The 25,056-nt window shown below is 41.7% G+C and overlaps 1 protein-coding gene across 3 annotated transcripts in view; it reads right to left on the reverse strand.

The window, feature by feature from the left end:
• LRFN2 (leucine rich repeat and fibronectin type III domain containing 2) overlaps positions 1–25,056 on the reverse strand; it is a 202,346-nt gene that overhangs the window by 11,955 nt on the left and 165,335 nt on the right. The window contains exon 3 of one of the 3 annotated variants that reach the window (XM_054822286.1): positions 19,662–19,987. The exons of the other annotated variants lie outside the window; for them this stretch is intronic. Coding sequence (XP_054678261.1) covers positions 19,954–19,987 — 34 coding nt within the window. The 3' untranslated portion in view covers positions 19,662–19,953. Of the gene's footprint in view, positions 1–19,661; positions 19,988–25,056 lie in introns of those variants that run through there. 3 annotated transcript variants of the gene reach the window in all.

Here is a 25,056-nt window from a genome sequence, read left to right on the forward strand (position 1 = left end):
CCAAAGCAAACTCCAGTGTGCTGTTTCAGGCTCTTCTGTCACAAAAATCTTTGTCCCCAGGTGGAAGAAGTGCGTTGCCAGCTAACAGCTGACAGGACTGTTTTAACTATTCCAACCAAAAGAAAGAGTCTTATCAAGTGAATTGGTTGTCTCACTACCCATAGAAACTCTGTATACACTGATATATCAGTCTGTTTAAAAAAAAAAAAAAATGTTTCAACATCAGTTTAAGACACAATTTATGCATTATTAAAAAGTTTTATCACATATCACGTAAGTGTTCTCCCACCTCAGTGACTGAATTTGTTGTGGATAGTCTCAAGAGATCAGGAATGGTTAGCTACCAGAATCTCGAGCATCTCTTTCATTATGAAGTTGAAAAAATGACTTTAATTACCAGTGGAGAGGAAGGGAGAACTGCATTTGCCAATTCTCCAGAAATGAGCTAAAGAAATACCAAGTCACTAAAGATACAGCTAGAGTATACCTATATTCAGAGAAGAACATAGCCAAGATTTAGAAACATGAAAAAGTGTTTATTTGAGGACCCAACCCTCTAGCCTCTCAGAAAACATAGGAAATACCTTTTACTATGTAAAATTGATACAGTAGAATTGCTTGCTTCTTGTAAATTAATAAAACTCATTGAAAAACAATAAGGGAAAGTTTGTATAACAAACTTTTAGTATTAACCATCAAGCTTTTAATTTCTGACTCAGAAGAGGGAGAATATCTTTTGCAACAAAAATCTCTGTGAAACATGCACGACAATGCACAAGGTAAAGAGAACCAGGATGATTCAGGGTGGCTTTTGCAGTAACATTGGGGGAAAAAAATGGGTTTTTTTCAATCGCAGAATGAGAACACGGGGTGTAAAAATCACTAATGGTCAAAACCATTGTCTCCTAGGGGGAAAAAAAGCAAAAGGAAGAAAAAAAAAAAAAGGGCAAGCAGCACAGGTATGTAAGCATAAAGGCATTTCCTAAAGCAGAGGTTTGACATTTTGCAGCTTTCTGGGTATTGCATATAAAGCAAAGAGAAAGGAAGGCTAGAAGGACTAGATAGGCTAGAAAGACAAGGAGATGTTGAATTTCAGAAAGCTCTACAAAAGGCCAGAACACAGTTACGTTCTTTCAGTTTGTGATACCAAAATTAGATAAAAGCATTTCTCAGCCCCGCTTCTTTCAAAGCTGAGCCTGGACCTAAACTATACTGTGTGAAGAGTGACAAATACATTACTGAAAAGGAAAGTAAAATCCATCCAGTAAGAAAACAAGTTTTAATTTACAATGACCTCATGAGGAAGAAAAGCAGAAGTCAATGATATATTCCAATAGTAGCATGATGTTATCACCTAGAAATATGTTTCTCTGCCTTAGGCAAGTGCCATAGAGTTCTAGTACATGAACAAAGTGTACTAAAAAGTAGTCTACTAGTACCTTACATGTTACAAATGAGACCCAGAAAACTGCAGGAAGCTGACATGGGTCATCTGATAGGCTAATGGCATGACGCAAAAACTGAATGTAAGCAGTCCAGAATACCAGGCTGTGCGTCCCAATAGTGAACCCATTGCAAAGAGGAAAGCATGAGCCGTGTTTATTGGATTTTTTTCTACCAAGTACTAGCCAAATACTTTGCAAATACATATTTGGCCCTCCTCGTGTTACTTCTCACTCATGTAAAGTACACAGCAGGTTTGGAAGTACTTGGAAAGGAATTAAATCCTACTTCTGAGCAAGGTTACCTATTAAATAAGTTTACAAATGTAAGAATGCTCAAATTGGTTTTCTCCCTTTTATTTCAGAGAACCACAACTGATCTGTTTAGGATTGATGGTGTGACATTAAGAAGAGACTAGAATTTCTTCTCATGTTTCAACTTCTCCAACTGATTAACATTTTACCTGGCTTCTGAGATTTACCCACTTACGGCTTAAGTTACACAGTTTTTCTGAATATTTAGGATCAAATAGACTCAGAAAATGAGCAGCTGATGAGCAAGTTAATAAGCTTTCACATGAAAACCAACTACAACAAATGCTAGGTATGCTATCAGTCTCTTGATGTAGCTACATCCAGATCTGCTAGGTTTGTTACCCTTTAGCATGTTTAATTATTACTCATCATACCTGGAGTTTTTTCAGTCATGGATATTTCATTGTCCACTGGTAGAACGAAAGCTTCTAAATGTTTTAGAAATCCATATAAGGTCATTACAGATAACGGAAAATAGCTTGTGAATGATTTCATTGAAAAATTCTATAAATACTGTGGAATCATATGTGTGAGAGCGCCCTGTACTGTTGAAAGTGAAATGAAAGAATGGATTTTTCTTTATCTTTGCTTTAAAAACTTTCAAAGCAGTGAGTAGTGAAGGAAGAAACTGGCAGATTGCTCTGCTCTGCAGAGGTTCAAGTGTAAAGCCTGCAAGACTCTCTCTTCTTCACTCTGTAAAATCTTCTCTGAGCTTTCCTGCTGCAACTCCAGATAGCATAAGTAAGTAGGACATGCAAAAATGACCCTGAGAGCTAAAAAAGGACAGTATGGAATAAAATGCAAATCAAATACACAATGATACTAAACCCACAATTTTTGCCTGCTTGAAGAACACAGAATCATTTGTCACTTCTACTATCAGACAAGGGAATGCCGTCCTCATCCTGTCAAAATGAGCGGTAGCAGAAATTTACCAAATGTTCATTGATGTTTAGGAACAAAAAAGATGAGCTGAACATGGATTCATAACATCAAGCAGCATCAAAACCTCCCAAAAAGACTAAGGAGTAAAAAGCCAGACTCTATCATTCCTAGAAAGGAGAGTAAACTAAACACTCTAAAAAATTCATTACATAGAAATATAAGGTTCCAGGCTTCTTGGAGAACACAGACAGCACTACATTCTAGCGTATGTTAGTTCCATTACTCTGTTTTCCTGGACGTGTTTGTCACGAGTGTTATCAGTAAAGGCATTTGACTTAACACTTCTAATAGCCAATGTAATCCTTAGAGGTACCTTAAGCATGTCCCTCCTTAACCACTGTATGGGCTAGGGGAGTTCCTTACACCTGCAGTCCAGAAAGAACAAAATCTGTTGCCCTCAGTCAAGCATTTTCCCTTCTTCTCTCAACAAATGATCACCCCAGAAGTATTGGAGTGCAGTTCAGAGTGTATGAGCAAAGGAATAAAGAACTTTACTCCCTCATGAAGTCCTGCCAAGCTGTGCTCCACTAGCAGAGCTGCTCATTTTGGCTTCTCTCCAGTGGGTTGGGTTGGGAGGAGTCCGAAACTTGCCTCTGCACCACTTGAAACACAACTGCTGTGCTCCGAGGTCTCTAAATGACGATTGAGTTCCCTTTCTAGGTCGCGCCAAGACAGTGCTGTCTACGTGACCTGTGGAATTTGGGTAGGCACTACCATCAGTCTGTGGCAGGACTTCAGTAAGGCACAGTGTCTGTCTTTCTGCTTGAGGAGTGAATGAGGGCTAGACTTGAGCATCTTGACTGATGAGATGACCTTTCCTGCTTTCTTGCTGGGGAAGTCACCCAGCTTTGGAGAGAAGGGATTTTTAATTATTTTTTTTTTAATTTCCTTCCTTATTTCTCTGTCACACCAAAATGACAGAAGGAAGGAGAGTCACCAGCAGAAGAAACAAAGCTGCAAACCTGCTGAACAGCAACTCTGGATAAACAAGAGGGGAGGATATGGCCTGTACCCAGGTGTCTGTAAGAGGAATGCCCACATTTCCCCCAAAAGATGTAGCAAAATAAGCAAAACGGGAATGGTTTAACAAGAGTTGTCTTTTGTCCTTAAAGTCTGCTTGGGAGCTGCCTTGCCACAGTCCCTGGAGACATCTCAAACAGAACACAGCCCTGTTTCATTCCTTATGCCTTTCCCTGCAGATGATAAAGGTAAGAAAAATCCCATGTCCAAGCACCTCAAGGGCTTTTTATCCACTTTAAGATTCAGGATTGCCTTCAGAAGAGACATTTAGGGTGCAGTCCTTTCCTGGCCCTGTGCACACTGTCTTTGCAGGTGTGTATTTGTACCATCCCCCCCGACATTCAGATCTTTTTCCTAGACCTGACTTGGAAAATACTGGCTCTACTATGATGGTGCCACATATCATTATTTGGTGGTTGGAAAGTGCTACATTCAGGGATTAAGTGGAGATAGCTGCGGCACTGCAGAAAACTTCTATGAGCTGCTGCCTTTTACATAACTTGGAGAAGTTACTATCTAATGTGCCTTGTAGGCAGATTAAAATTAACTTATCCCAGCCAACAGAAACTACAGACAGAGCCAAATGATTCCCCACAACATATGTGTTCCTCTCTTCCACATTAGCCTGACAAGTCAAACATGAGTCTGGTCCTAAATTCATGTGGCTATGCACCTAATGAAGGTATAACTCTGACTCATGGTGATTAAATTTCAATGAAATATTGAAGAATTCTTAATTGGTTTTAACACCTCAGCAGTAGAAAAGAATTTATTCTGTCATGACTAGACTTCATAACTATGTTTCAGAAAATTAGTTGGTTTTTAATGACCATGCTGACAACTTTTTGCAGTGCCATAGAAAAGGTGAATGGACAGAAATGTTTTTGTAACCAGCAGTGCAATTTCTCACTCCATAATGTAAATACATGGTGGCCTGCCACAGGTTTAACCTAGATCTTTTTTCTCATGTGCAGTGCGGGTTTGTCTGCAGATACTGGCCCCTCTATTCTCTGAAGTGTCCCAGAACTTTCACAGACATATTTCTGAATCCACTGCTCTGTGGATTTTTTTTTTTTTTTTACCTTGCTATGGAATGAATCACTCCACCCTCCCTCCAGCACGAAGACAAATGTGATTGCTGCTCCTGAACATATGGTACAGCCTAAAAAAAGGGTTATCTTGTAGGAGTGTATCTGTATGGATCACTTATCACACATTCCTCAACAGAGAATTTAGGAGATAGTATCTCTTTTTTCTTTCTCAAACTGCTCATGTTCAGCACTTTTCTGTCTACTGCTTTCCAACATGCTCATGATTCCTCGAGAGAGAAAAGCCCACTCCCATTACAACTGGCCTTTTACCTATTGCTCAGCAAACTTGGATCCACTCTATTGCCAGACTGGTTGCATAAGATGCAAAAGCAAATATACAAAAGTTATCCTTCTTTTTGTGTTTATCATCCTAGATTTGTCTAGATTCATTCCCCATAAGAATGAAATTCAGATTCTGGAGTATTTGGTGACATTATGCCACAATTTTTTGCCTCTGAAGAGAGCAACATGTAATCATGTGAAAAAAACCCAGATTTTCAAAGTTACAAATTTCTATGCTGCTCTCAGTTTGAGAGGATGTTAGCGTGATATTTTATCCCAAAGCAATCTTCTCAGATTATAAGGTTCATGTCCCTCAAGTGCCTATAACCTAAGATCCACATGATGAAAGCAAAGGGTCATTATTTCACAGGAACTCACTACAGTTTTAGGCAAATACTTCAAGGACTTCAGAATGCTTTAACAAATATCCAAAAGTATCTAACTAGAATAGTCTCTAAAGAAACCCTTTCTAAAATTCAAGACAGCTACCCTGAGTTAAAGGGACACCTGGCTCTGTTCTCGGCTGTAAGACAATCCAATGCAGGTGGAGTTGGCCCCTCTGATGTTTCTGTCCATTGGTTAAAATAGATTTAAGGCTTGGTAGAGCAATGGCTGCTGCAGTTGCCCACACAAAAGTTGACTAAGGCATGACAAAGGTGGACCTAGCTTGGAAACCTAACTGAAACACCAACCCCTTACCTAAGCAGAAATTGCAAGTTTGATGATGGCTGGTGTCAGGAGTGCACACTTTCGAGGGTGGAAGGAAGAAAAGTTTACCATGGATGCAGGATGACTGGGAGAAAGGTGAATTGGAAGTATATGGGACAGTATGGCCATAAAAGATGATACAGCAAAAAATGCCAATACATCAGCTGTTTTCATCTTGGTTTAAATCAGAGTAGAGTCAGAGGGATGAGCACAGTGGCCCTAGGGAGCCTTTTGGTACTGAGACTGTTCACCCAGTCACCAGCACACTATGCCTTAACTCTTCCTTCAGCGAGCATCAGCAGTAGTGTTTTAGGGCTGTGCTTGTCCTCACTAATCCTGTCCAAACCTGTGTCACTGGACTGAGTCTGTGATTATTTCTTAAGAGAAACCTGACACTGCAATCTCTCAACTGCAGCCCTGCTGGCACTGCAGTTCTTGAGACATTGACGCAGGCATATCAATAACACCAGCAGAGGCAGCAAAGAGGAAGACACTGATGAATTACTCTGGTCATTACTAACCATCCCAGGCAACAATACACCTAAAAAGACAGATCTAGACCAAACCTCTTCCACAATGACTAACAGCACAGAAGGCAGGCTGAAAGGCAGAGAGGTGTGTCTGCAGTGCTCAAAAGATCCTTGGACACAACCATGCAAGGCACTGGCTAGCAAAGAGCATCCCTAGAGTCAAGCAAGAAAAAAGTATACATTTTAATATTTTTCCTTCTCAGTAGCAGCCCATTGCAAAGTATCATAATACCCTCTTCTCAGTTTACTCACAAGTACAAATGTTTCTTGCAAGCTGGATCTTGCTGAGATAAAATCCATTGAAAAGGTTCCAGAGAAACAGGACAGGAGAGACTTAATGGATTGTAGCTTAATAGCTTACCCAGGGAATAAGCAATGATAGAGACTTTGATCCTGCCATGTGCTTTCTGCACTTGTGGACATTGCTTAAGGTTTGGTAGGATCTTTCCTACCAGAGTTCTAGACAAGGAGTTTCTGAAATAGTCAGTACCTGTTGTATCCATCAGCCTTACTTTCAGGACTGTAAGGGGAGGCTGGTACTCGGAGACAAGCACTGACTGAAAGCTTGGCAGCCTTCTGCCGTGTCAGTTAAAAAGGCCCTTAGTTCTCAAGGAAGGTGAGGCCATGTAATACCTATATTTGATATAGCCTAAGAAGATCCATTCAGCACACAACTGCTGTGACATGACTGCCAGTTAAAGTAAGAAGTATTCACACTCACAAAAGTTAAGGCAATTGAAATTGTAATGCATACAATTGTACCATTCGTGTACACAGAGATGTTCGGTTTTATTGAACCTGCTGACTTTACCAGAAGACTTTGATTGACAGTTTGACTGCATTTACATTCTTGCCAGTGTACGTGGCTGGTTCCTAAATGTTAAGAGCAGTACAGATAGTTATGATCATCTAGTCTGGCCTTCTGAACAGCCAAGTCCAGCATAGACTGAGGAGTTTATCCAGGGATTCTTCCACCGAACCCCAGCACAGCGGTTTACTGGACATACAATCTTAAGGATTTCTCAGGGGATGACGAGTTGGTGACTCCACCTCCTCCTACTGCTTCATACCACAAGGTTAAAATGTCACAGCTCATTTCCAATTTCAATGTATAGGTCGTCACTTCAGCCTGAGAAATATAAAGAATGGTTTACACATCTGCATATAAAGCCAAACAAATAAGCAAACAACAGACTTTGAGGCAGGATGGAGACAAAGTCAGCCTATCTAAAGCTATTGTGAATTATTAAAGTTGTGAATTTTGCTTTTGGAAGAGTCATAGGATGGTATGAGCTTCTGTACTTGGGGGAGGAGGGCAGGGGTTGCGGAGATGTGGAATACAAAGAATGCCATGGATGATGGACAGTTTGTTATTGGCCAAGATGACTGGGGAATTAGTTAATGCCTCCTCATAAAGTGGCTGAGAGAGAGGCTTGAGAAAGCCCAGCTGGCCACAGACAATGTGTCCAAGGCCATGATAACCATGAAGACAAGTATCGAGAGTTTATTTATAGGAAAATTCCTAGGACAACTGGGTGAAATTGAAGGGCATGCAAAGACACCATGGAAAAAGGAAGACTCTGGTATTTCATGTGTAAAAAGAAAAAGAAGGTAGTCCCAGTGTCCAGAGATAGGTCATTTGTTTTGCATCCAGCCACTTCCACTTGAAACATGCCTGTGACTGTGGGGTACTCCTGTGTGTAATTATCACTATTAAAAGAGACGTAGAAAAAAATCCCAAACATTTAGAAGCTTTTTCTGAAGGTCACAGGACCACACGAACACAGAAGAATGTAAAACCAATGTCTTTTCAGCCTAGCATGTTAGTTACAGTTTCTATAGTACTACTCAGTTCTAAGCCTCTACTATTACTTTGATAATCAGAAAGTTCTGTGGCGGAAGCCAGTATCATTCAGCCCAAGTGTTTTGTGCAGTAGATCTTTAATGCTTTCATGACAAGCCATTTTCAAAACTTTTGTTGGGTAGATGAAATAAAGATGACCTTTATCCTTTACTTTTCTCCATTCAAGGTCAACAGCAGTTCTGTGATCTACTGACAATGGCCCATGATGCCCATGGAGGATATCCCATTGCTGCCAATGATTAATAGTTGCATTTCACTCTCCTCAGGGCTATAACTCACTCAAAGCTTCAGCATTTGAGAATGATGGAACATTCCTGGAACAGATAAATCCATAAATTTTTCCAAGCCAACAAAAAATTGCCAGCTCTCTAGGAGTTTCTTCACAAGTCGGGCTATAGTTTTCAGATTAATATGTGCATGTAACACAAGAGGGGAAAACCAGATCACCAATAGGAGAAATCAGAGAAGTAATTTAAGGCTGGTTATTTTCACTTTCTATACGCTCTTCACTGTTGTTCACTTTGCAGAAGGCAGACATCACTTATTGTCCACAGTATCTGCATCTGTGGCAGTCATTTCATTTTCAGTTGTGCTGGGAAGCACATTCTGAAGCACATGACTTATCCCAAAAAGCAGCTGTATAACATCATGAACCAGCCTTCAAAAGGACTGCCTGTGGCAGTAGTGCATCAGTCACATCATTTGGAGATATATCTGCAGATTTTAGCCGTCAAAAATTTTTATTTCTGATAGCTCTGTGGAACAAATTCATGTACCAGAGAGAGCTGGACTATCTTTAGGCTAGTGCATCGTCTGCAAATGGCTCAGTCACTAAATGCTCCACCATCCTGGATGGCCAGAGCTCAAAAGCTACCACTTTGGAGAGACAGACTCTGTCCCCATCCTGGCAACACGGGGTGCCAGCCCTGCTGTCTGGGGCTGCAGTGAGTCCAGCTCACGAGTCCATCTGCGACATGAGCCCCAGGGAAAGGGAGAGCGGCTGTCACGACGCTCTGACTGCGCGCCGGAGCTGGCGAGAGGAGGAAGGACAGCCCTCCTTGAGCTGCCTCCACAATCACTGTCTAAACCAGATAGTGGAGCTTGGTGGTACAGAAACCTCTCCCGGGGAGCCGGGCTGTCTGTTTGTGTAGGTTGTCAACTGTACTCAACTTTTTCATAAACAAAGCAGAAGGCTCACGAGATTGCCAAAATGCTAACTGCTGGAACTCTCAGCTACACACCGTAAAGTGCTGCTTTGGAGTTTAACAGAGCTCTTCTGGACTCGTAACAGAAAAGTCTCCTGTAGTTCTCAGAAGCTGTAGTTTATTTAAACAAAAGTAAAAATATTAAAATGAAGTAGTTTTATTTGCATCTTTATTTTTAATAAGAGTGTTCACAGGTTCAAGAAAAAAAATATCCTTTTCACTTAGCATTTTTAAAAGCAGAACTTAGGAAGCTCTTTTTTACTGCTTGTTTTTCAGTGAAAACTTTTAAAATTTTAATAGAATAGAATATAATCTCCTACATATTTTTCTTGTATAATTTCACTTTTCATTCTGGCGGAAAAAGATTTAAAATTTTCTGAGTTGTTCTACCTATAGATATTTAGAATTAACAATGGCCTAATTAAGAAAAGCTTGCATATTTATTTGAATAGTCAGTCTCTGCAAAGTTTTGGTGCTTATCCAAACCTGACTGAACAGCAGTGAAATTTCCATAACTTCTGAGGATGAAAAATAGGACTGGAACCCACAGAAAAGGCTGTTCTGCTTCCATTCTTGGCCTGCTCTACAGCAAAAGAAAGCACCTCATGTTACCCCTGTGCTGGAGTAGAGAAAATAGTGAATATTTAGAGAGCTCTATGTGTTAACCCATCTTTGGAAATAACACTGCATTTCTTATCCCCGAGTCCTCATGGTAGGTTGCTTCCACCTCTGATTATCTCAAGTGTAGCTTCCATTATGTATATGAGAGATACATGTACCAGGAACATCCCTTGTTGACTGACAAAACCACGTCCTAAGCATATATTAATCTACCTATGCTCAGTAAAATAATGGTTATCATAAAAGGCATCTCAAAACAGTGGGATGAGAAGAGAGAGCACAAGGATACACAGACAGTCAGATCATAAAACAGAGTCCCAAATGATTTATCTAACAGAAACATAAAAAAAAAAAAAATCTCTGCACAGAAAGGTCAAAAGTCATAGCTCTCATAATTACACCAATTAGCAAAAGGTCTCACAAAACCTCCAGCTTGATAATTCTGAGTAGAAAATAAAGCTGAAGAAATCTCAGTCTGGTCATGGGTTAAATTACAAGTGGAAAAAGAGGATCCAGTATCCAGTCCCAACAAGTAGTCTGTCGTGACTTACTATCTTAGCTCTACTCAGCTCCATAGGGGAACAAAGTCCATAGGGGAACAAAATTAAAAGAAACAGGGATTGTGTTAAGTGAAGTTACATTTAATTCATATTTGGGAAGGGAGAGGGGAGGGAAAATAAATAATTTTTTCCCAAAATTGATCCCTCTGCCTTCATGCACCTTTTTATGTGTTCACATATGTCATCCTTTTCATACTGTATCTTCCATCTTCATTCCTCTGCCTTTAGCTAAATGTTGTGTAGCGCTCTGCCTTTTTGAACTGTCATTAAAACAACACATAAGAGACAGCACTGCAGATAAACAGCAAAGCACGTCACCTGGTAAGTTATGCTGTCACTGCGAAGGAAAAAGACAAAACATCATGTGCTGGAAATTGAGCAAAACATCTGAAAATGTGAGAGACGCTTATTGTTTCACTGAAGTGCAAACCTTAGCAGGGAGGGTGCAGCTGGGATGGGAGAAGTGTGGTTATCTACTGATAGTGTCGGAGAACAACTGACAAACGTGATGGCTCCCAGGGCACGAACCACAGCCGGAGGTTTTCAGCTCCTGCAGCTGCGGCTGCATGAGGCAGAGGTGTTTGGATTCTGTCTGGCAGAGGGATTCATTACTCGGGCCAAACCATCCCCTCCCTGAGGGACTCTGTGTAAAGTGCACAAGTATTTGGCATTAGTTGGATGTCTCTTGGACCATGTGTTCAAAGCTCTTACAGGCACTAACACTAGATGCATCCAGCAAAACCTTGGTGTTTTGACAGCAGAGCTGGCTGGATACCTCGTGTGAAACACACTGGTGGTGTTAAAATAGGGAGTTCTGCTAGATCCCTTTTTTTTTTTTTTGCCTCTCATCAGGAAAATTAAAATGAAAGCTAAAGCTGTGGAGAGCCACACTGTTGTTGTTCTCCCTGGCACCTGTGAGGAGTGCTCTGCTTTCAGCCCTCGCGCTGCTCCCCCACCACATCTTCTGCTCCTTTCCTACAGACAGCCGCCCCTTCTCCTTGCACACCCTGACCATGCCTTCGCCCCTGCAGGAGCTGGAAGCAGGGACAGCATCTGGGGAAGGAAGACCTCTGTGGTGATGGGAGAGAGAGCAAAGTGAATGTGATGAATTTATGGGGCTTTGCTTCCAGGTGAAAAATAACTCACCAAGGGGCATGATGTATGGTGGGGATGGGGCTGTCACTCCCATAGCTGTAACATCCACAAAGAGATTAATAGCAACATTTCCACATTTCCAGATGAAATACTTTTAAAGTTTTCTTTCCATAAGCAAACAAAGCAACTGTTATGGAGAATTTTCAGCCTGATTCTTGACAGAAACAGATGTTGCAATATTGGAACTTCCCATGAGACAGATATTCCAGGGTTTGTTCCATTTTAAACAGGGCTAGAAAATAAAACTGAGTTGATATATGGTTTGCTTCTTCATAGCCATTGCAGAGGCAGGTGGTTAGAGGGTGCGCTAGACAGATGTTGCACGCTGCTGCAATGACTGTGAAACCAACTAGTGTGGATTATTTTGTTTTAATTAGTTTTTAAATCTGCTCCTTGTTCAGTGTAAGGAGCAATCAATTACTTTGTGGTTCTGTCCCATTATGCGGCAGATTAAGGTTTGCTTTGGGTAAACCGAGGCACTAGCTTCAAAATTTCCCCAAGATAACATCTCTTGTTTGGGAACTGACCTGATTTGAAAAGCAACCTGCAGCTCTTTTGAGTATATGCCCCCCTGTCATCAACAAGCTTAACCAGGGTTAAGCAGAAGAGAGGAAAATGGCAGAAGCCAGAAATACTTGCGGATCATGTCCTCGGGGACTTTCTCTAAGTAGGAAGAAGGTCTCTGCTTCTATGTTTTTTTCTGGACTCCCTTTGCTACCCTAAAACATGGAAGGCTTCTGGACTGAAATCACGTACAGAGGGGTAGAAAACAGGTTTTTAACCTTGTGCAGACATACACAGTTTCACTAACTGATGGACATGAATCTCGGCAAGCATGATAATTCCAATCTTAACTGGGGAGGTATGGGGACCAGCAAACTGCCAGGAGGTGGGTTCCCAGGACTAGCAAAGCTGGAAACTTCTCAGCACCATGCAGCTGTAAGGTCACAACTTGGCCACCTTGAGGTAGAGCATGATCCTGACTAAGTTCATAGTAAATGTGGGTTCCCAAATGTTTCATCAAAACTAGCCACATCCAAGGGGTGTCAAGAAAGAAGAAAATTATCTACAGCACAATCCCACATATGGACAGTGAAAGCAGTGAGACAGCAAAAAGTCTTACTGAGACTTTGCTCAATACTGCCTTCGATAGTTGAACAACATCTAATGACTGTAAATGGACAGCTATGGAATAGTAAGGAATGGAGAAGTGTGATCAGCCATCGCCACTACAAGGTTATATGGATTTGGACAGGAAGTTGTAGGACTTTGCCAGAATTAGGCACCACCGGAAAAAACACACGTTACTATTCCACATTGCAGCAAAATAAATCTTACCACTATGTGTGCTAATCAGGCCAAAGAGCAGCTCTCCTTGCCTGCTTCTCTTTGGGTTTTTCGAGAAAAACTAGATATCTAAACATGGCTTTGGTTGCATTCACCTGTAACCTTTAGTTCAGCACCTCAGTGAGGACCTAAATCTTTGCCTACGGTACCGCCAGCAACAGGAACAAGATTTATATACTGACAAACTAACCGTGCTAAGGAAAAGGGAATACTTTGTTTGGAGATGCAAAGGCGAAATTCAAAAAGCCTTATACTTGCTAGATAAAACGTGTCCTTCAAAGATGTTAATATGAAGGTTAAAATAACTTTTTTTTTTTTAAAGTAAAGCTGTATTATTGTTGTTATTTCTATACAAAAGGCAAAATATCAACTAAATATTACAGGAAGTTTTCTGTCAGTGTGCTACTCCCAGGAGCATGCCACCTCTGCCCTCCAGAGTGCTATTCCTTTCACTTCACTTGGACAACCAACATATTCATAAACCTCAATGAAACCAGTTATAAACACCTGTGCTGCCACAGAATGAAATACAAAGAAAATTCTAGGAGAAAACCCAAATGGAAGCTGCTTAAGAACAAATAAATAAATGGATTTACTCTGAAAAATACTCCAGCTCTGGCATAATTAGCTAATTAAACCACAGCCAATATAATTATCTACTCTGAGAGAGCCTGGATGGGGAAAACAAAGAGAAAAGGTGAAACAAACAATAATATTATGTTTTAGTGGGGAGAAAAAAATCCCAAACAGCTAAAACCTTGAATGCTTTCAATAGGCAGAGTTTGTACAGAACAAGGTCTCACCACCTCTGCTACCAATGGAGATCCCATTCCAACCTGGTGTTGTACAAAGGTGCAGTACTGAGCCCTGAAATGGGACTGTTACTGTCCCTCAGGCTTTTGTTAACACTCTTCATGGGTGTGAATCCTGCTCCCAGCGTTTATTTCATCCTTCCCCTTGCAAATAGTCCTTCACCTCGTAAGGCGTTAGTGCTCCCGGAGAAAGAAAATAGAATTTAAACTACTAGCCATACATGTAGCCTTCTGTCCTCAATGTGGCTCATCTCCCTAAGCAAATCATACAAGTGCCAAGCGTCTGTCAGAGGAACTTCTGCACTGTTTTTCCAGCAGAGAGACTGCAGCTTCACTAGTGCCACTGAGGGTGCAGGAGGTTTGTCTGACGCTACCCAGAGAAGATGGGGCTGACACTGCCCTCTGCTCAGCCAGCAGCCTGTGGCTGCAGTCACCCTGCGTGGTACGAGGCCCTGGACAGGAGGAGCCAGGATCTGAAGGTGACTCCTTTCATGGTGGCCATTCCTCCTTCTGCCTGCTCAGCGAGCAAGGCGCTGCCGCATCATTGCCTGAAACAGCAACCAGAGGAGGCTTCAAGGATTAAGGGGCGGAGGAGAGAAGCAGGGGTCCTCTTAGCTCTATTGCCTGCTCAGTTTACGTGAACATCTGGCTCCCTTTTAGGGATGAAAGGGAAGAGGCAAAGAGAGACAGGACAGTTTCAAGCCAATTATCTTCATTCCTCCTCCCCTTTCTCATTGCTAAACATTGACAGTGCTGTCAAATTCCTCCCCATGGCACCCCTAGGCCATGAACCTCTGCACGCAGCAGAGAGAAAAGAGGGCACCAAGCTAGAGGCCCATGCCTGCCCCAAGGTAACCAAGCTGAAATACTGCTTCTGCATACCCAAATTAGCAAGACTCAAGTTCATTTAGATGCTGCCATCCCAGCTCTGCAGTACGACATGCGGGGATGCTCAGCGATCACTGCCATGTATCTTTCTCATTCTGCAGCAGCTTTCTGGAGAAGAGGCACAGGCGTCCCCCACCCTCCCAGCACTGGCAGAAGGACTGATTCATCAAGCCTGACTCTCTGAGGCAATCTGCCAGACGACAGAGCTGCTGGTGGGGTGCCTTGATGCTGTCAGCTGCCCATATGTCTATCGGGCAGCTACTGCCTGTGCAATCCCCACTCTGAGAAGAATTCAGAGCATGCTTTGGATTATCTACATAAGAATCAATTCCACAATGCAAGTTGACTAAATAAACAAACAGGTCATTTTTAAAAATTTAAAAAAAAAAAGTTTTGGGTTGAGCAAACAGCTCTCTTATTTGGTTTTGTCTGTTTTGGTTTGTTTTGGGTTTTTTTCAAAATGAGGTAAATTATAAGGTAACAAATATATTACAAAATTTAAACCTAGGCAAATTCAAAATGATGCAAGGGGAAAGGGAGGGAGGACAGATGGGCAAATTCAGCACAAATTCACACCTAGTGCTGGCTGTCTCAAGTTGCTCATCTCTGCAAATAAACGAATCTGTAAACCAGGAGCAGCTGAACAGAAGGGGGTTACGGCGTAGCCTTACCTTGCTGTCTACAGCGGGGTTTCAGCCACCCAAAAGCATGGCTGTAGGCTCTAGTGGATGAGCCCTTTCCCATCTGAGCATGCCAGGCTGGGGATCTCTCTCTCTTGCCCAGCACCGGTGGGGTGCAGCCCTCTCCGGTGCCGGGGCACACAGGTGATTTTGCCTCCCCTCTCCAGTGCCCTCTGCCGAAGGCTGATTGCCTTCTCCTCTCTGGGCAGCGCCACTTTGTGGGATTCTTGTCAGATGCTCTGGGACCCAGTATGATCCCGCTGTGACTGTGAGACACTGGGAGGGCTGTGGCAATAGGGCAGACCGACCTGACGGCTGGGCTGCTTTTTCTCCGCTATGAAAATCAGAACATTTTGGTTTAGACATAGAAATTTCTCAATTGCATTATATTTTCAAGGTTTCTTTAGTTTGCAGTACTGGCTTGTTATCCTCAGCTATGACTGGATTACCTTTGTGCTTGTTGGAGATTATTATGGATTACAGGGTACATGTCTGTACTGCCCTCGTATTAGACTGTAAAACAAGACGTGTGTGGGGGAAAAGGGTAATATGACAATGAAATAACCCATATCATGTTTTCAAAGAATTCCATTACCTTGCATTTTCTTTTTTTTACCATTGAAACTTTGAGCTACATTTCTCCTGTGCCCTTTTAAAAACAAACAAACAAAAAAGGATAAATTACTTTCTTGTAGTACAAGGCTGCACTGAAAACCTACAAGTACAACACTGAAAAAATTGCGTGGAATATGACTCTGATTTCTGCCTCAAGTTTTAAGTTCCTCAGCCTGTCCGAAATCCTCCTCTTTCATCCTTCCCTAACCAGAGCATTAACATAAAGACTACTCACAATCAACATCTCAATTAAAGTCTCAAAATAGGTTTAGATGAGAAACAAATGTTGCATTCACCTTGAACTGGATCACCTGGAAAGAATTATTTTTCCTCACTCTGAGTGCATATATTTTGCTCAGAAAAATCTATTATAGGCAAATCCAAAAATAACCATGCTTGTAAGAGCTAACGCTAATGAAGGCTTACTATATAATTTATTTAATCTTGTATATGGTTGGGGTTTGTTTTATTTTCCAGTGCTGTGTCTTTTTTTCTTCTATATTTTTCAAATGATGAGTCTTAAGTCATTTCTCTAAGGAAACAAGCTGTATCATGGCTATCATATGTTAGGGTTAACCAATGCAATCATTGTACAAAAAAAAAATGCAGTTTTTCTGAAAACAACCTGAGCATACAAGTAAAAAGCCTGGTGTGAAAGAGAGAGGGTATAATAGGAAATGCAGAACAAGTAATTAGATTGGTGAGTCTGCAGCTAAGGTAGTGAAATAAGGCACTAGATCTTGACTGTGTTTGTAACTTTATTTTGCTCCTGCCATCCTCCTTGTCCTGTCTCATGCATTTGATAGATAAAATAGTCCTGCATAAAAAATTAAACATAATTTCTTGCATGAACCCCAAAATAATGCCTGCACCCAGAACTCAGCTAGTCAGCACTGGAGAGACAAGGAGTAGCAGGAACCTGCTGCAGTAGGAGCAGGTGCCTTCCTCCAAGTCCTTCCTACCAAAAATCCAAAACAAAGACAGCTTTGACATGAGTAAAAAGGCTTTCTGTGACTTCAGAGGGTGTCAGATGGCTGGGGAGGCAGGAGCTGTCAAGGCACCCTGTCTCACCTACCCACAGCCTGGAGCCTGCGCGTGAGCAAGTGGGAGCTAAGTTAAGCAGAATGATCTCAAACTGGCAAGGCAAATTTTAGGAACTCAGTATGTTTTAGGAATACAGTATGCTTTTAAGTTTTTCTTTTGTATTTGTAAGTTTCTTGCAAAACACCTGTGAATAAAGATAAATCATCCTCTCCTTCAAGCAGGTATTTTTGAGCCACTACTTTTACTATAGGGTCACCACTCTTGAAGGAGATTTCTTAGTAGTCTGGAGATTACCTGGATTGCTGGTGTCCCAGTTAAAGTGAAGGGTGAAGGGAAGGAGGAAGTCCTCAGATACAGATTTAGAAAGACTAGGAGTAGTTGTCACACTCTGTGGTCACTGGTAATTTTTCCACATCTCCTAAAAGGACCCAGATGTCAGTAGCTGTTACCCAAAATGAGGAAGGGATTAGTGTGGATCTCTTGACACCACAACAGATCAGCACTGGAGAGACAGGGAATGTTGGGAACCTGCTGCAGGTACCACCTGAAGAAGTGAAAATTCAGACATAGAGTGGAGCTTCTTGGGTGCCTAAACGTGCATTACATATACAAACTACGGAGGAAATCAAGCCTCACTGTTTTCACTATTCCTTTAAGGAGACGACACACCTCTGTTGTATAGGTACACGCTTACAGTGAAGTCCTGATCTGGGCTTGATACTATTGAAGATGCCTTTCCCAAGTCAAACAGATTTATAACCTTTATCTAACAACAGTAACAACACCAAGAATGCTATGTTTTCTCCCCAAATCATTCTAAAATTACCAGAAATATGTATTTCTAGCTTTCCTCAGAGAGAAAATTTCAAATGATCAGATTTGAAATGTGGGGAAGGACTTTATTAGGAAGACATCGAGAGCTAAATGAGGACTAGTCCCAGCTATGATTCTGCAGGCATGTTGTTTCTTCCACTGGCTTTCTGAATTACCTTGAGCAAACTATTTAACCACCTTCCTCTATCTGCCTCTCTAGAAAATAGTGGTAATCCCTAAACCACAATATTTTCAGGGTGAGTCAAAGCCCATCAGAGTCAATGGTGGCTACTCATTTCTGAGGGCTTTGAGTCAAGCCTTCAGTCAAGCATTTGACCAGTTAACATTTGTAAATCAGACCTAACTGTTACTACTTTGCATGACTATGAATGACATGGGAGGTTGTTACTGTTGAGCAGTCAGGAAATGGCAACAATTTTTTTGCCCCGAGCAGCACATGAACTGCTATAAGTCTGCCCTAGATTTCAAATGTGAGAGATAGTGGTAACTGTGCAGCTGTGCGCCGGCTTCTTAATATTCGGGAATGATATGAAACTGAATATGTTAAAACTTTTCATTTAGACATCAGATTGTTGACTCACCTGAAGCTTAATCAAAATCTTATTTCAATAGTTCACTTTGGCGTCAGATGTGTAGCTCGTTATTGCAGTGACGGGTGGGGACAGCTCCTGGCATTTGTGTTCGGAGCAGCTAAGAGAGGGGTTGTGGCAGATGTTACGGGCAAGCATTAGCTCATCCTGAATTCCCCGCAAGTAAAAACGCTGAGCCTTTGATGAGCTAAATAAATAATTAGCAGCAGAGATAAAACGGGAGTACTGCTGTCTTATGCTGAAAACCGATTCCAATTTCCTTTCCGCCCTGTGCAACACCCCTGGCTTTGGTGGGGTTCCTTCCCAGCAGCACAACAGGGGCTGAGATGGGGATCAGGCTCTTTGCCTTTGTATTCAGCTCCTGAGGCAGAGCTGTAGCATGCAACCTCTCCACATACCTCACTAAATGTTATTTGACAGTTGTTAAACTTTGAAGGAAATGGGAATGCCTCTGAGATAGCAAAAGGTGCTGGTTATCAAGCAAGGAAATATTGGTCTGGGTAGTGTTTGCATGCTCTGTCTCTGCTCATGAGGAACTAGACTGGCTCTGACCAATGGATTTCTCCTCAGTTTCTGTACAAGCATCAGGTGGATCACAGTTTGCCACAACAATCTAGGACAACTTTAGTGACAATACTAAGATGTATGTCTACTTTTCTTTAATTCTTGCTTATTTTTATACTATTATTTTTTTATTTCCTAATTTATATTACTATTTTCCACTTCATTATCTGGCAATATATGTAATTTTTGTCATTTTCACTGCATTTTCTTTCTATTTTTTCAAAGATTTTTCATATTGCAAAGGAAAAAAAAAAAAAGGAAAAATCCCCCAAAACAAACAAACAAACAAAAAACAACCCTAAAATATCCTTTGTCCCTGTACTTCTCCCATTAAGAAAGACAGAATAAAAAGGCTAGATGAAATTTTTTTCAGCAGAAGCAAATAAAACCCCATAGTCCCAGAATACGTGCTCTGTGAAGCATCTTCTTCATTAAGTCTGATGCCTTTCAGCAAGGCTGCACTTGCTGAGGGTCCTCGAGAAGTCAATGCACACTACTGCTGCAAACCACTCTCAGATGACCTGAAGTACCAAATGTTCATGCCAGACTTTCCCCTGCTCTGCTTATATAAATTTTGCTTCTCTTTGGGACTGTGACTTCAGGTTTTTATTTTTACACAGTTGCTGTCTCGACCTGTCAAATACAAATGATGAATACATGATGATTAATGTCTTCATGTGATGTCCTTCCTCCCAGTGGTTGTTTTATTCAGTGTTTAAATATATAAATGCTTTGACCAAATTAAGGTTTTTATCCTGGATAGAATCCAACTGGAATAGCTCAGCTCACGTGTTGAGGGTGAGGAGGGTTTTTTGCACCAGCTGTGAGCCACGGAGGAAGGTCAGTGCCTAGCCAGGTTGGAGACAAGGGTGGAACTGAAAAAAAGGGTAGAAGAGCAGCAGTCATTTACCCATAAGTCTTCATCTGTATGAACCCACTGTCCAAATCATGAGTAAGGATAGATGTTCGGGCCTTTCAGAATAAATTAATCCTCTGCCTTTTCTAAAATTACCAGAAATACATATTTCTAAATTTCCGCAGAGAGAAAATAATGTAATCATACTTTACTACAGCATCAGGATATTGAGATTTTTTGCCCTAACAGCAACAGGGCACGGCTTCCTCTGGTTTCAGTCTTTAGCTAGTACACCTCCACACAACAGGCTTTCGCTGCAACAAGCATTAGCAATCTAGATAGTGGCATCCCCCCGATGCACGACGTCGTGTTCAGTGTGGCACTGCTGCTTGGGAGAACATCCTTACGTAACTTAGCTATTTCTGAAGTTTTCACCACCTTAATCATAAAGCATTTTCTTATTGACATGCAATTAACTAGAAGAGTGCATGGGTATATTTATCCCGCTATGCTGTGGGAAATTCAAACTCAGTTAATTACTTCCTATCTAGGTTAAAGTATCCAGAAGTGCAAATGCTAAAGGTATTTTTTGCTCATAAAATGGAGCTGCACTTTCACCCGACTGCCAAACTGCAGCTAATATTTAACAGAGAGGTGACAGGATAGCAGTGGTTGGTGGAGTGATCTCTGTTCAGCCAGTCTGTAAAGCGCTTGCTGTAAAAGGAGCTGTGTAAATATAAATCATTATTATATTGTTTAAGTAATCAAATCCATGGTACCATTGTTTAAATAGACTGGAGATGTGGAGCTTTTTATTCACATTTTAATGCTTAGACTGCCTGCTACATAAAATATGTATCGAAAAAATAAGCTTTCAGAGATATATAAAATACTTTTTTTTTTTTTCCAGTGCTGAATTTATAAGCTAGGGAGATTATAGTGCTACAGTAATTCTTAATTTGTACGGTTGTTTTTATCACTCTTAATATGAAATACCACAAAATAAAACAGATCTAAATCTCTCCTAAATCTAATGGCAGTGTCGCACTTCAGATGCACATTTTTAAGTGGCTGCATCATTGCTTTAATTCAAAACACAGCCAGCAGGCTCAGTATGACCTGGGAAGTTCTAAAAAACACTTGCAGATTTATTCATCTTTGGAAAGACTGGTGAATTTATATATTACACCAATGCCCGATGGCCAAAACTGAGATTTGGTCCCACATCATGTAGGGTGCTCTACACATAAAAAAGACACAATCTCTGTCCCCAGATGCCTAACTTGAATTCAAGTGTTGCAGTTATGTAATGCTGCGTCTTAATCATTCATGACGATCCCTGTTGCTGCAGATCACACAATGACTTCAAAGCAACAGTCTCCCTATTCATATATGTGTGCTCCTGGTTCCACAATATTTTCTAATGTGTTTATCCCTATGAGGCAAGGCAGTGCTGTCACCCCAGGTTACAGATGGGAAACTGAGGCCCAAAGATACTATTTTCCAGATTTTTGTATTTCAGTTCAATCCCTTATTCAAAATGAATAAAGTATGCCAGTGCCTAATCATAAGCCTGATGCTCTTAAATGTCTAAAACACTTTTGAAAGGAGAGTCTAGACTGAGAAAAATGTACTCTTAACTTTTCCAGGAACAGGAAGGATTTCTACGCTAGAGCAGGTCTTCTAGTGTTTGCTCCTTTAACCCTGAGTCTAAGGACAGACATTGCTTTGCAAACCTCTGGTCTTCTTCCATCCCTTTCTCTGTGGGACATTGGTTACTGTTCCTGCATGTTTTTCCTTCAAATAAGAAGTGATTTTCAGTTGTGCGTTTTGTAACAAACTTCTGGTCTTGGCTAAAAGTGATGGGTACAATACATATTTTCTGTCATTGATGTGTATTTAAGAGTGATTTATATTACAGAAAAGGATGAAAGAACGGAAAAGCTGCTGCATTAAAACCCACATAACTGTCTAAACATACCCAAATTCACTTGGCTCTCACCTTTGCAAATTGTATTATACTTTTCTAGAGGAACAGTTACAAATATCTTTTCTTCAGTGCTTAGCTTACAGTGTCAAAGGAAGTGCCCACCTGAGTGGCATTCAGGATTATAGAATCACAGGATGGTTGAGGTTATAAGGAATCTCTGGAGGTCATCTTGTCCAACCCCCCTGCTCAAGCAGGGCCATCTAGACCCAGTCGCCCAGGACCATGTCCAGATGGCTTTTCAGTATCTCCAAGAATGGAGACTCCACCACCTTTCTGGGCCACCTGTGCCAGTGCTCAGTCACCATCACAGTAAAAAAGTATTTCCTGATGTTCAGATGGAACCTCCTGTGCACCTTCAGATTGTGCCTCTTGTCCTGGCACTGGGGATCACTGAGAAAAGCCTGACTGTGTCTTCTTACACAGACCTCTCTTCAGATATTTGTACACACTGATGAGTTCCCCCTTGAGCTTTCTCTTCTCCAGGCTTAACAGTCACAGGTGTCTCAGCCTTTCCTTATATGTGAGGTGCTCCAGTTCCTTAATCATCTTAGTGGCTCTTTGCTGGACTCTCTCCAGCATGCCCACGTTTCTCTTGTACTGAGGAGCCAGAACTGGACACAGTACTTCAGGTGTGGCCTCACCAGCACTGAGTAGAGGGGAAGGGTCAGCTCCCCCAACCTACTGGCTATACTCCTAATGCAGCCCATTAGCCTTCTCTATGGCAAAGGCACATTGCTGGCTCATGTTCAATCATGTGTCCACCAGAACCCCCAGGTCCTTTTCTGCAAAGCTGCTTTCTAGCCAGGTGGGCCCACCATATCTGGTGCATGAGGTTATTCCTCCTCAGGGACAGGACTTAGGATTTCCTCTTGTTGAATATCAAGGGGTTTCTCTCAGCCCATTTCTCCAGCCTGTTGAGGTCTCTCTGGATAACAGCATGACACTGGTCTATCAGCCACTCCTCACAGTTTTGTGTCATCAGTAAAATTGCTGAGGGTACACTCTGCACTATCATACAGGTCATTAATGAAGATATTAAATAGGAACAGATGTTAAATAGGTTGTAGACCAGTATTGATTCTTCGGGTATACCACTAGTTACTGGTCTCCAACTGGACTTCATGCCACGGATCACAACCCTCCTGGCTCAGCCATTTGGCTAGTTTTAAATCCATCTCACTGCTCATCCAGCCCATACTTCATCAGCTTCTCTACAAGGATCTTATGAGACAGTGTTGAAAGCCTTAGTGAAGTCAAGGTAAACATCTACTGCTCTCACCTTGTCTACCAACCTAGTTATTTCATTGTAAAAGGTTATCAGGTTTGTCAAGCATGACTTTGTGAATCCATGCTGATGACTCCCAATCATCTCTTGTCCATCACATTGCTGGAAATGGTTCCCGGGATTAGTTGCTCCATCACCTTCCCAGGGATTGAGGTGAGGCTGACTGGCCTGCAGTTCCCAGGGTCCTCCTTCTTGCCTGTTTTGAAGATAGGGCTGATATTTGCTTTCCTCTAGTCCTCATGTATCTTTCCCAACTGCCATGATTGTTCAAAGTTAATGGCCTCGCCCTGACATCAAGCCAGATCCCTCATCACTTGTGGGTGCATCCCATCAGTGCCCACATACATTCAGTTTGCTGGATTGGAGCAGCATGTACCATGGCTACATGTGGCAGCCAAGGGACCTTATTATGTGACAGGAGTTTAAAAAAATTACTTGCAGTTCTCACTGAAATTTTAATTTCTACTTTAAAAGGGCCTGGTCTCAAAACCTGTGTATATGAACAGAAGACATAGATAGCAATTTATTATCTTCTCTCTGTGGCACCTGCTGGCCATGATGTGGTTTTCTAACATTACCAACAATTTCCATTTTCTCCATCCAAGGTAGCATGGGTTTGAATGGCACAAAGGTGAATAGGACAGTTAAGGACAGTGAAGAAGAAAGAAAAGTTAGAATGAATAAGCAACATAAATCAGAAAAGGGAAAAAATACAAAACAAGAGAAAAACCCAAGAAAAGCAAATAATAAAAAAAAGCCAACGAAAAAGCAAAACAAACTTTCCTCTCACTCTGCTTAGAAAGAGAGTAATCCTGGTTCTGTTCCAGGTGAAACAATGTCATTATCTTGACAGCAGGATTACTAAAAACAGTGCAAGGACAAGCCAGAGAGAGAGAGAAAGAGCTAACTGGGAGCACACATAGATCAGCAAAGCAATGGTGTTCACCTGTGTGTGACACACAACTCCAGCACAGGCCCCTGTTGCAGGATCTTTTTCAATATGAGCACAGGTCAAGGCACAAAAAGGAAGCTCTGAGATACCACTAAGAGTTAAGCACATGCCCCATTAAAGAGAGAACGTTCCCTTTTGCCAATGATGTGGAAAAGATAATGCAGCATGTCACCTCTAAGCAGCCTCAGGTTATTGATTTGGTGCCAATGTTAGGGGCAGTCCTTGTCTTTGCAAGTTGACATTGACCAAACTGCTTCTTTGAGACATCTACACAAGCTATCGCTCCCTTCCCTTCAGCTTCTCCTTCTCACTCTGGGAAGCCGTGTGGAACAGAGTGCTGATCCAGGACCGTGCTCATTAGATCAGTATCAGAAATATGCGTCCTGAATCCACTGAAAGAGATAAAAACCTGCTGGTAGCTTCAGCAATGGCTTTGAGACAGCAAATACAAGGGAAGGTCAGATAGGGGAAGCAGACAAACAGTGCTCGTCCCACTAATCCTCATCATGATGACACTGGTGTATCCAGAGCCAAACTTCAGACTCTGATACCGTTTCAGCTCAGTGAAATCAGGAGGCCCAACAGACAGCACTTGCCACTCTCTCTCACACCTTTGAATTTTCACGGGGCCATTGCACCCCATCACGGTCCCCTTTGCACCATCTGCAGCTCCCGCAAGTGGAAGACCACAGCTGGGATGGAAGCAGGAATGGGAATGGTGTCCTAGGTAATGATCAGGAGAGATGTTAACGGCAATGGGGAAGGAAGAACTTCGACTTCCACTCTTTTGCTATGAATACAACCTTCATGGACAATTCTTAGCAGAGAATGCAGCAAACTTTTGCCTTTTGTGCATACGTT

This window comes from Grus americana, chromosome 3, assembly GCF_028858705.1.
Source record: "Grus americana isolate bGruAme1 chromosome 3, bGruAme1.mat, whole genome shotgun sequence".
Taxonomy (NCBI): Eukaryota; Metazoa; Chordata; class Aves; order Gruiformes; family Gruidae; genus Grus; species Grus americana.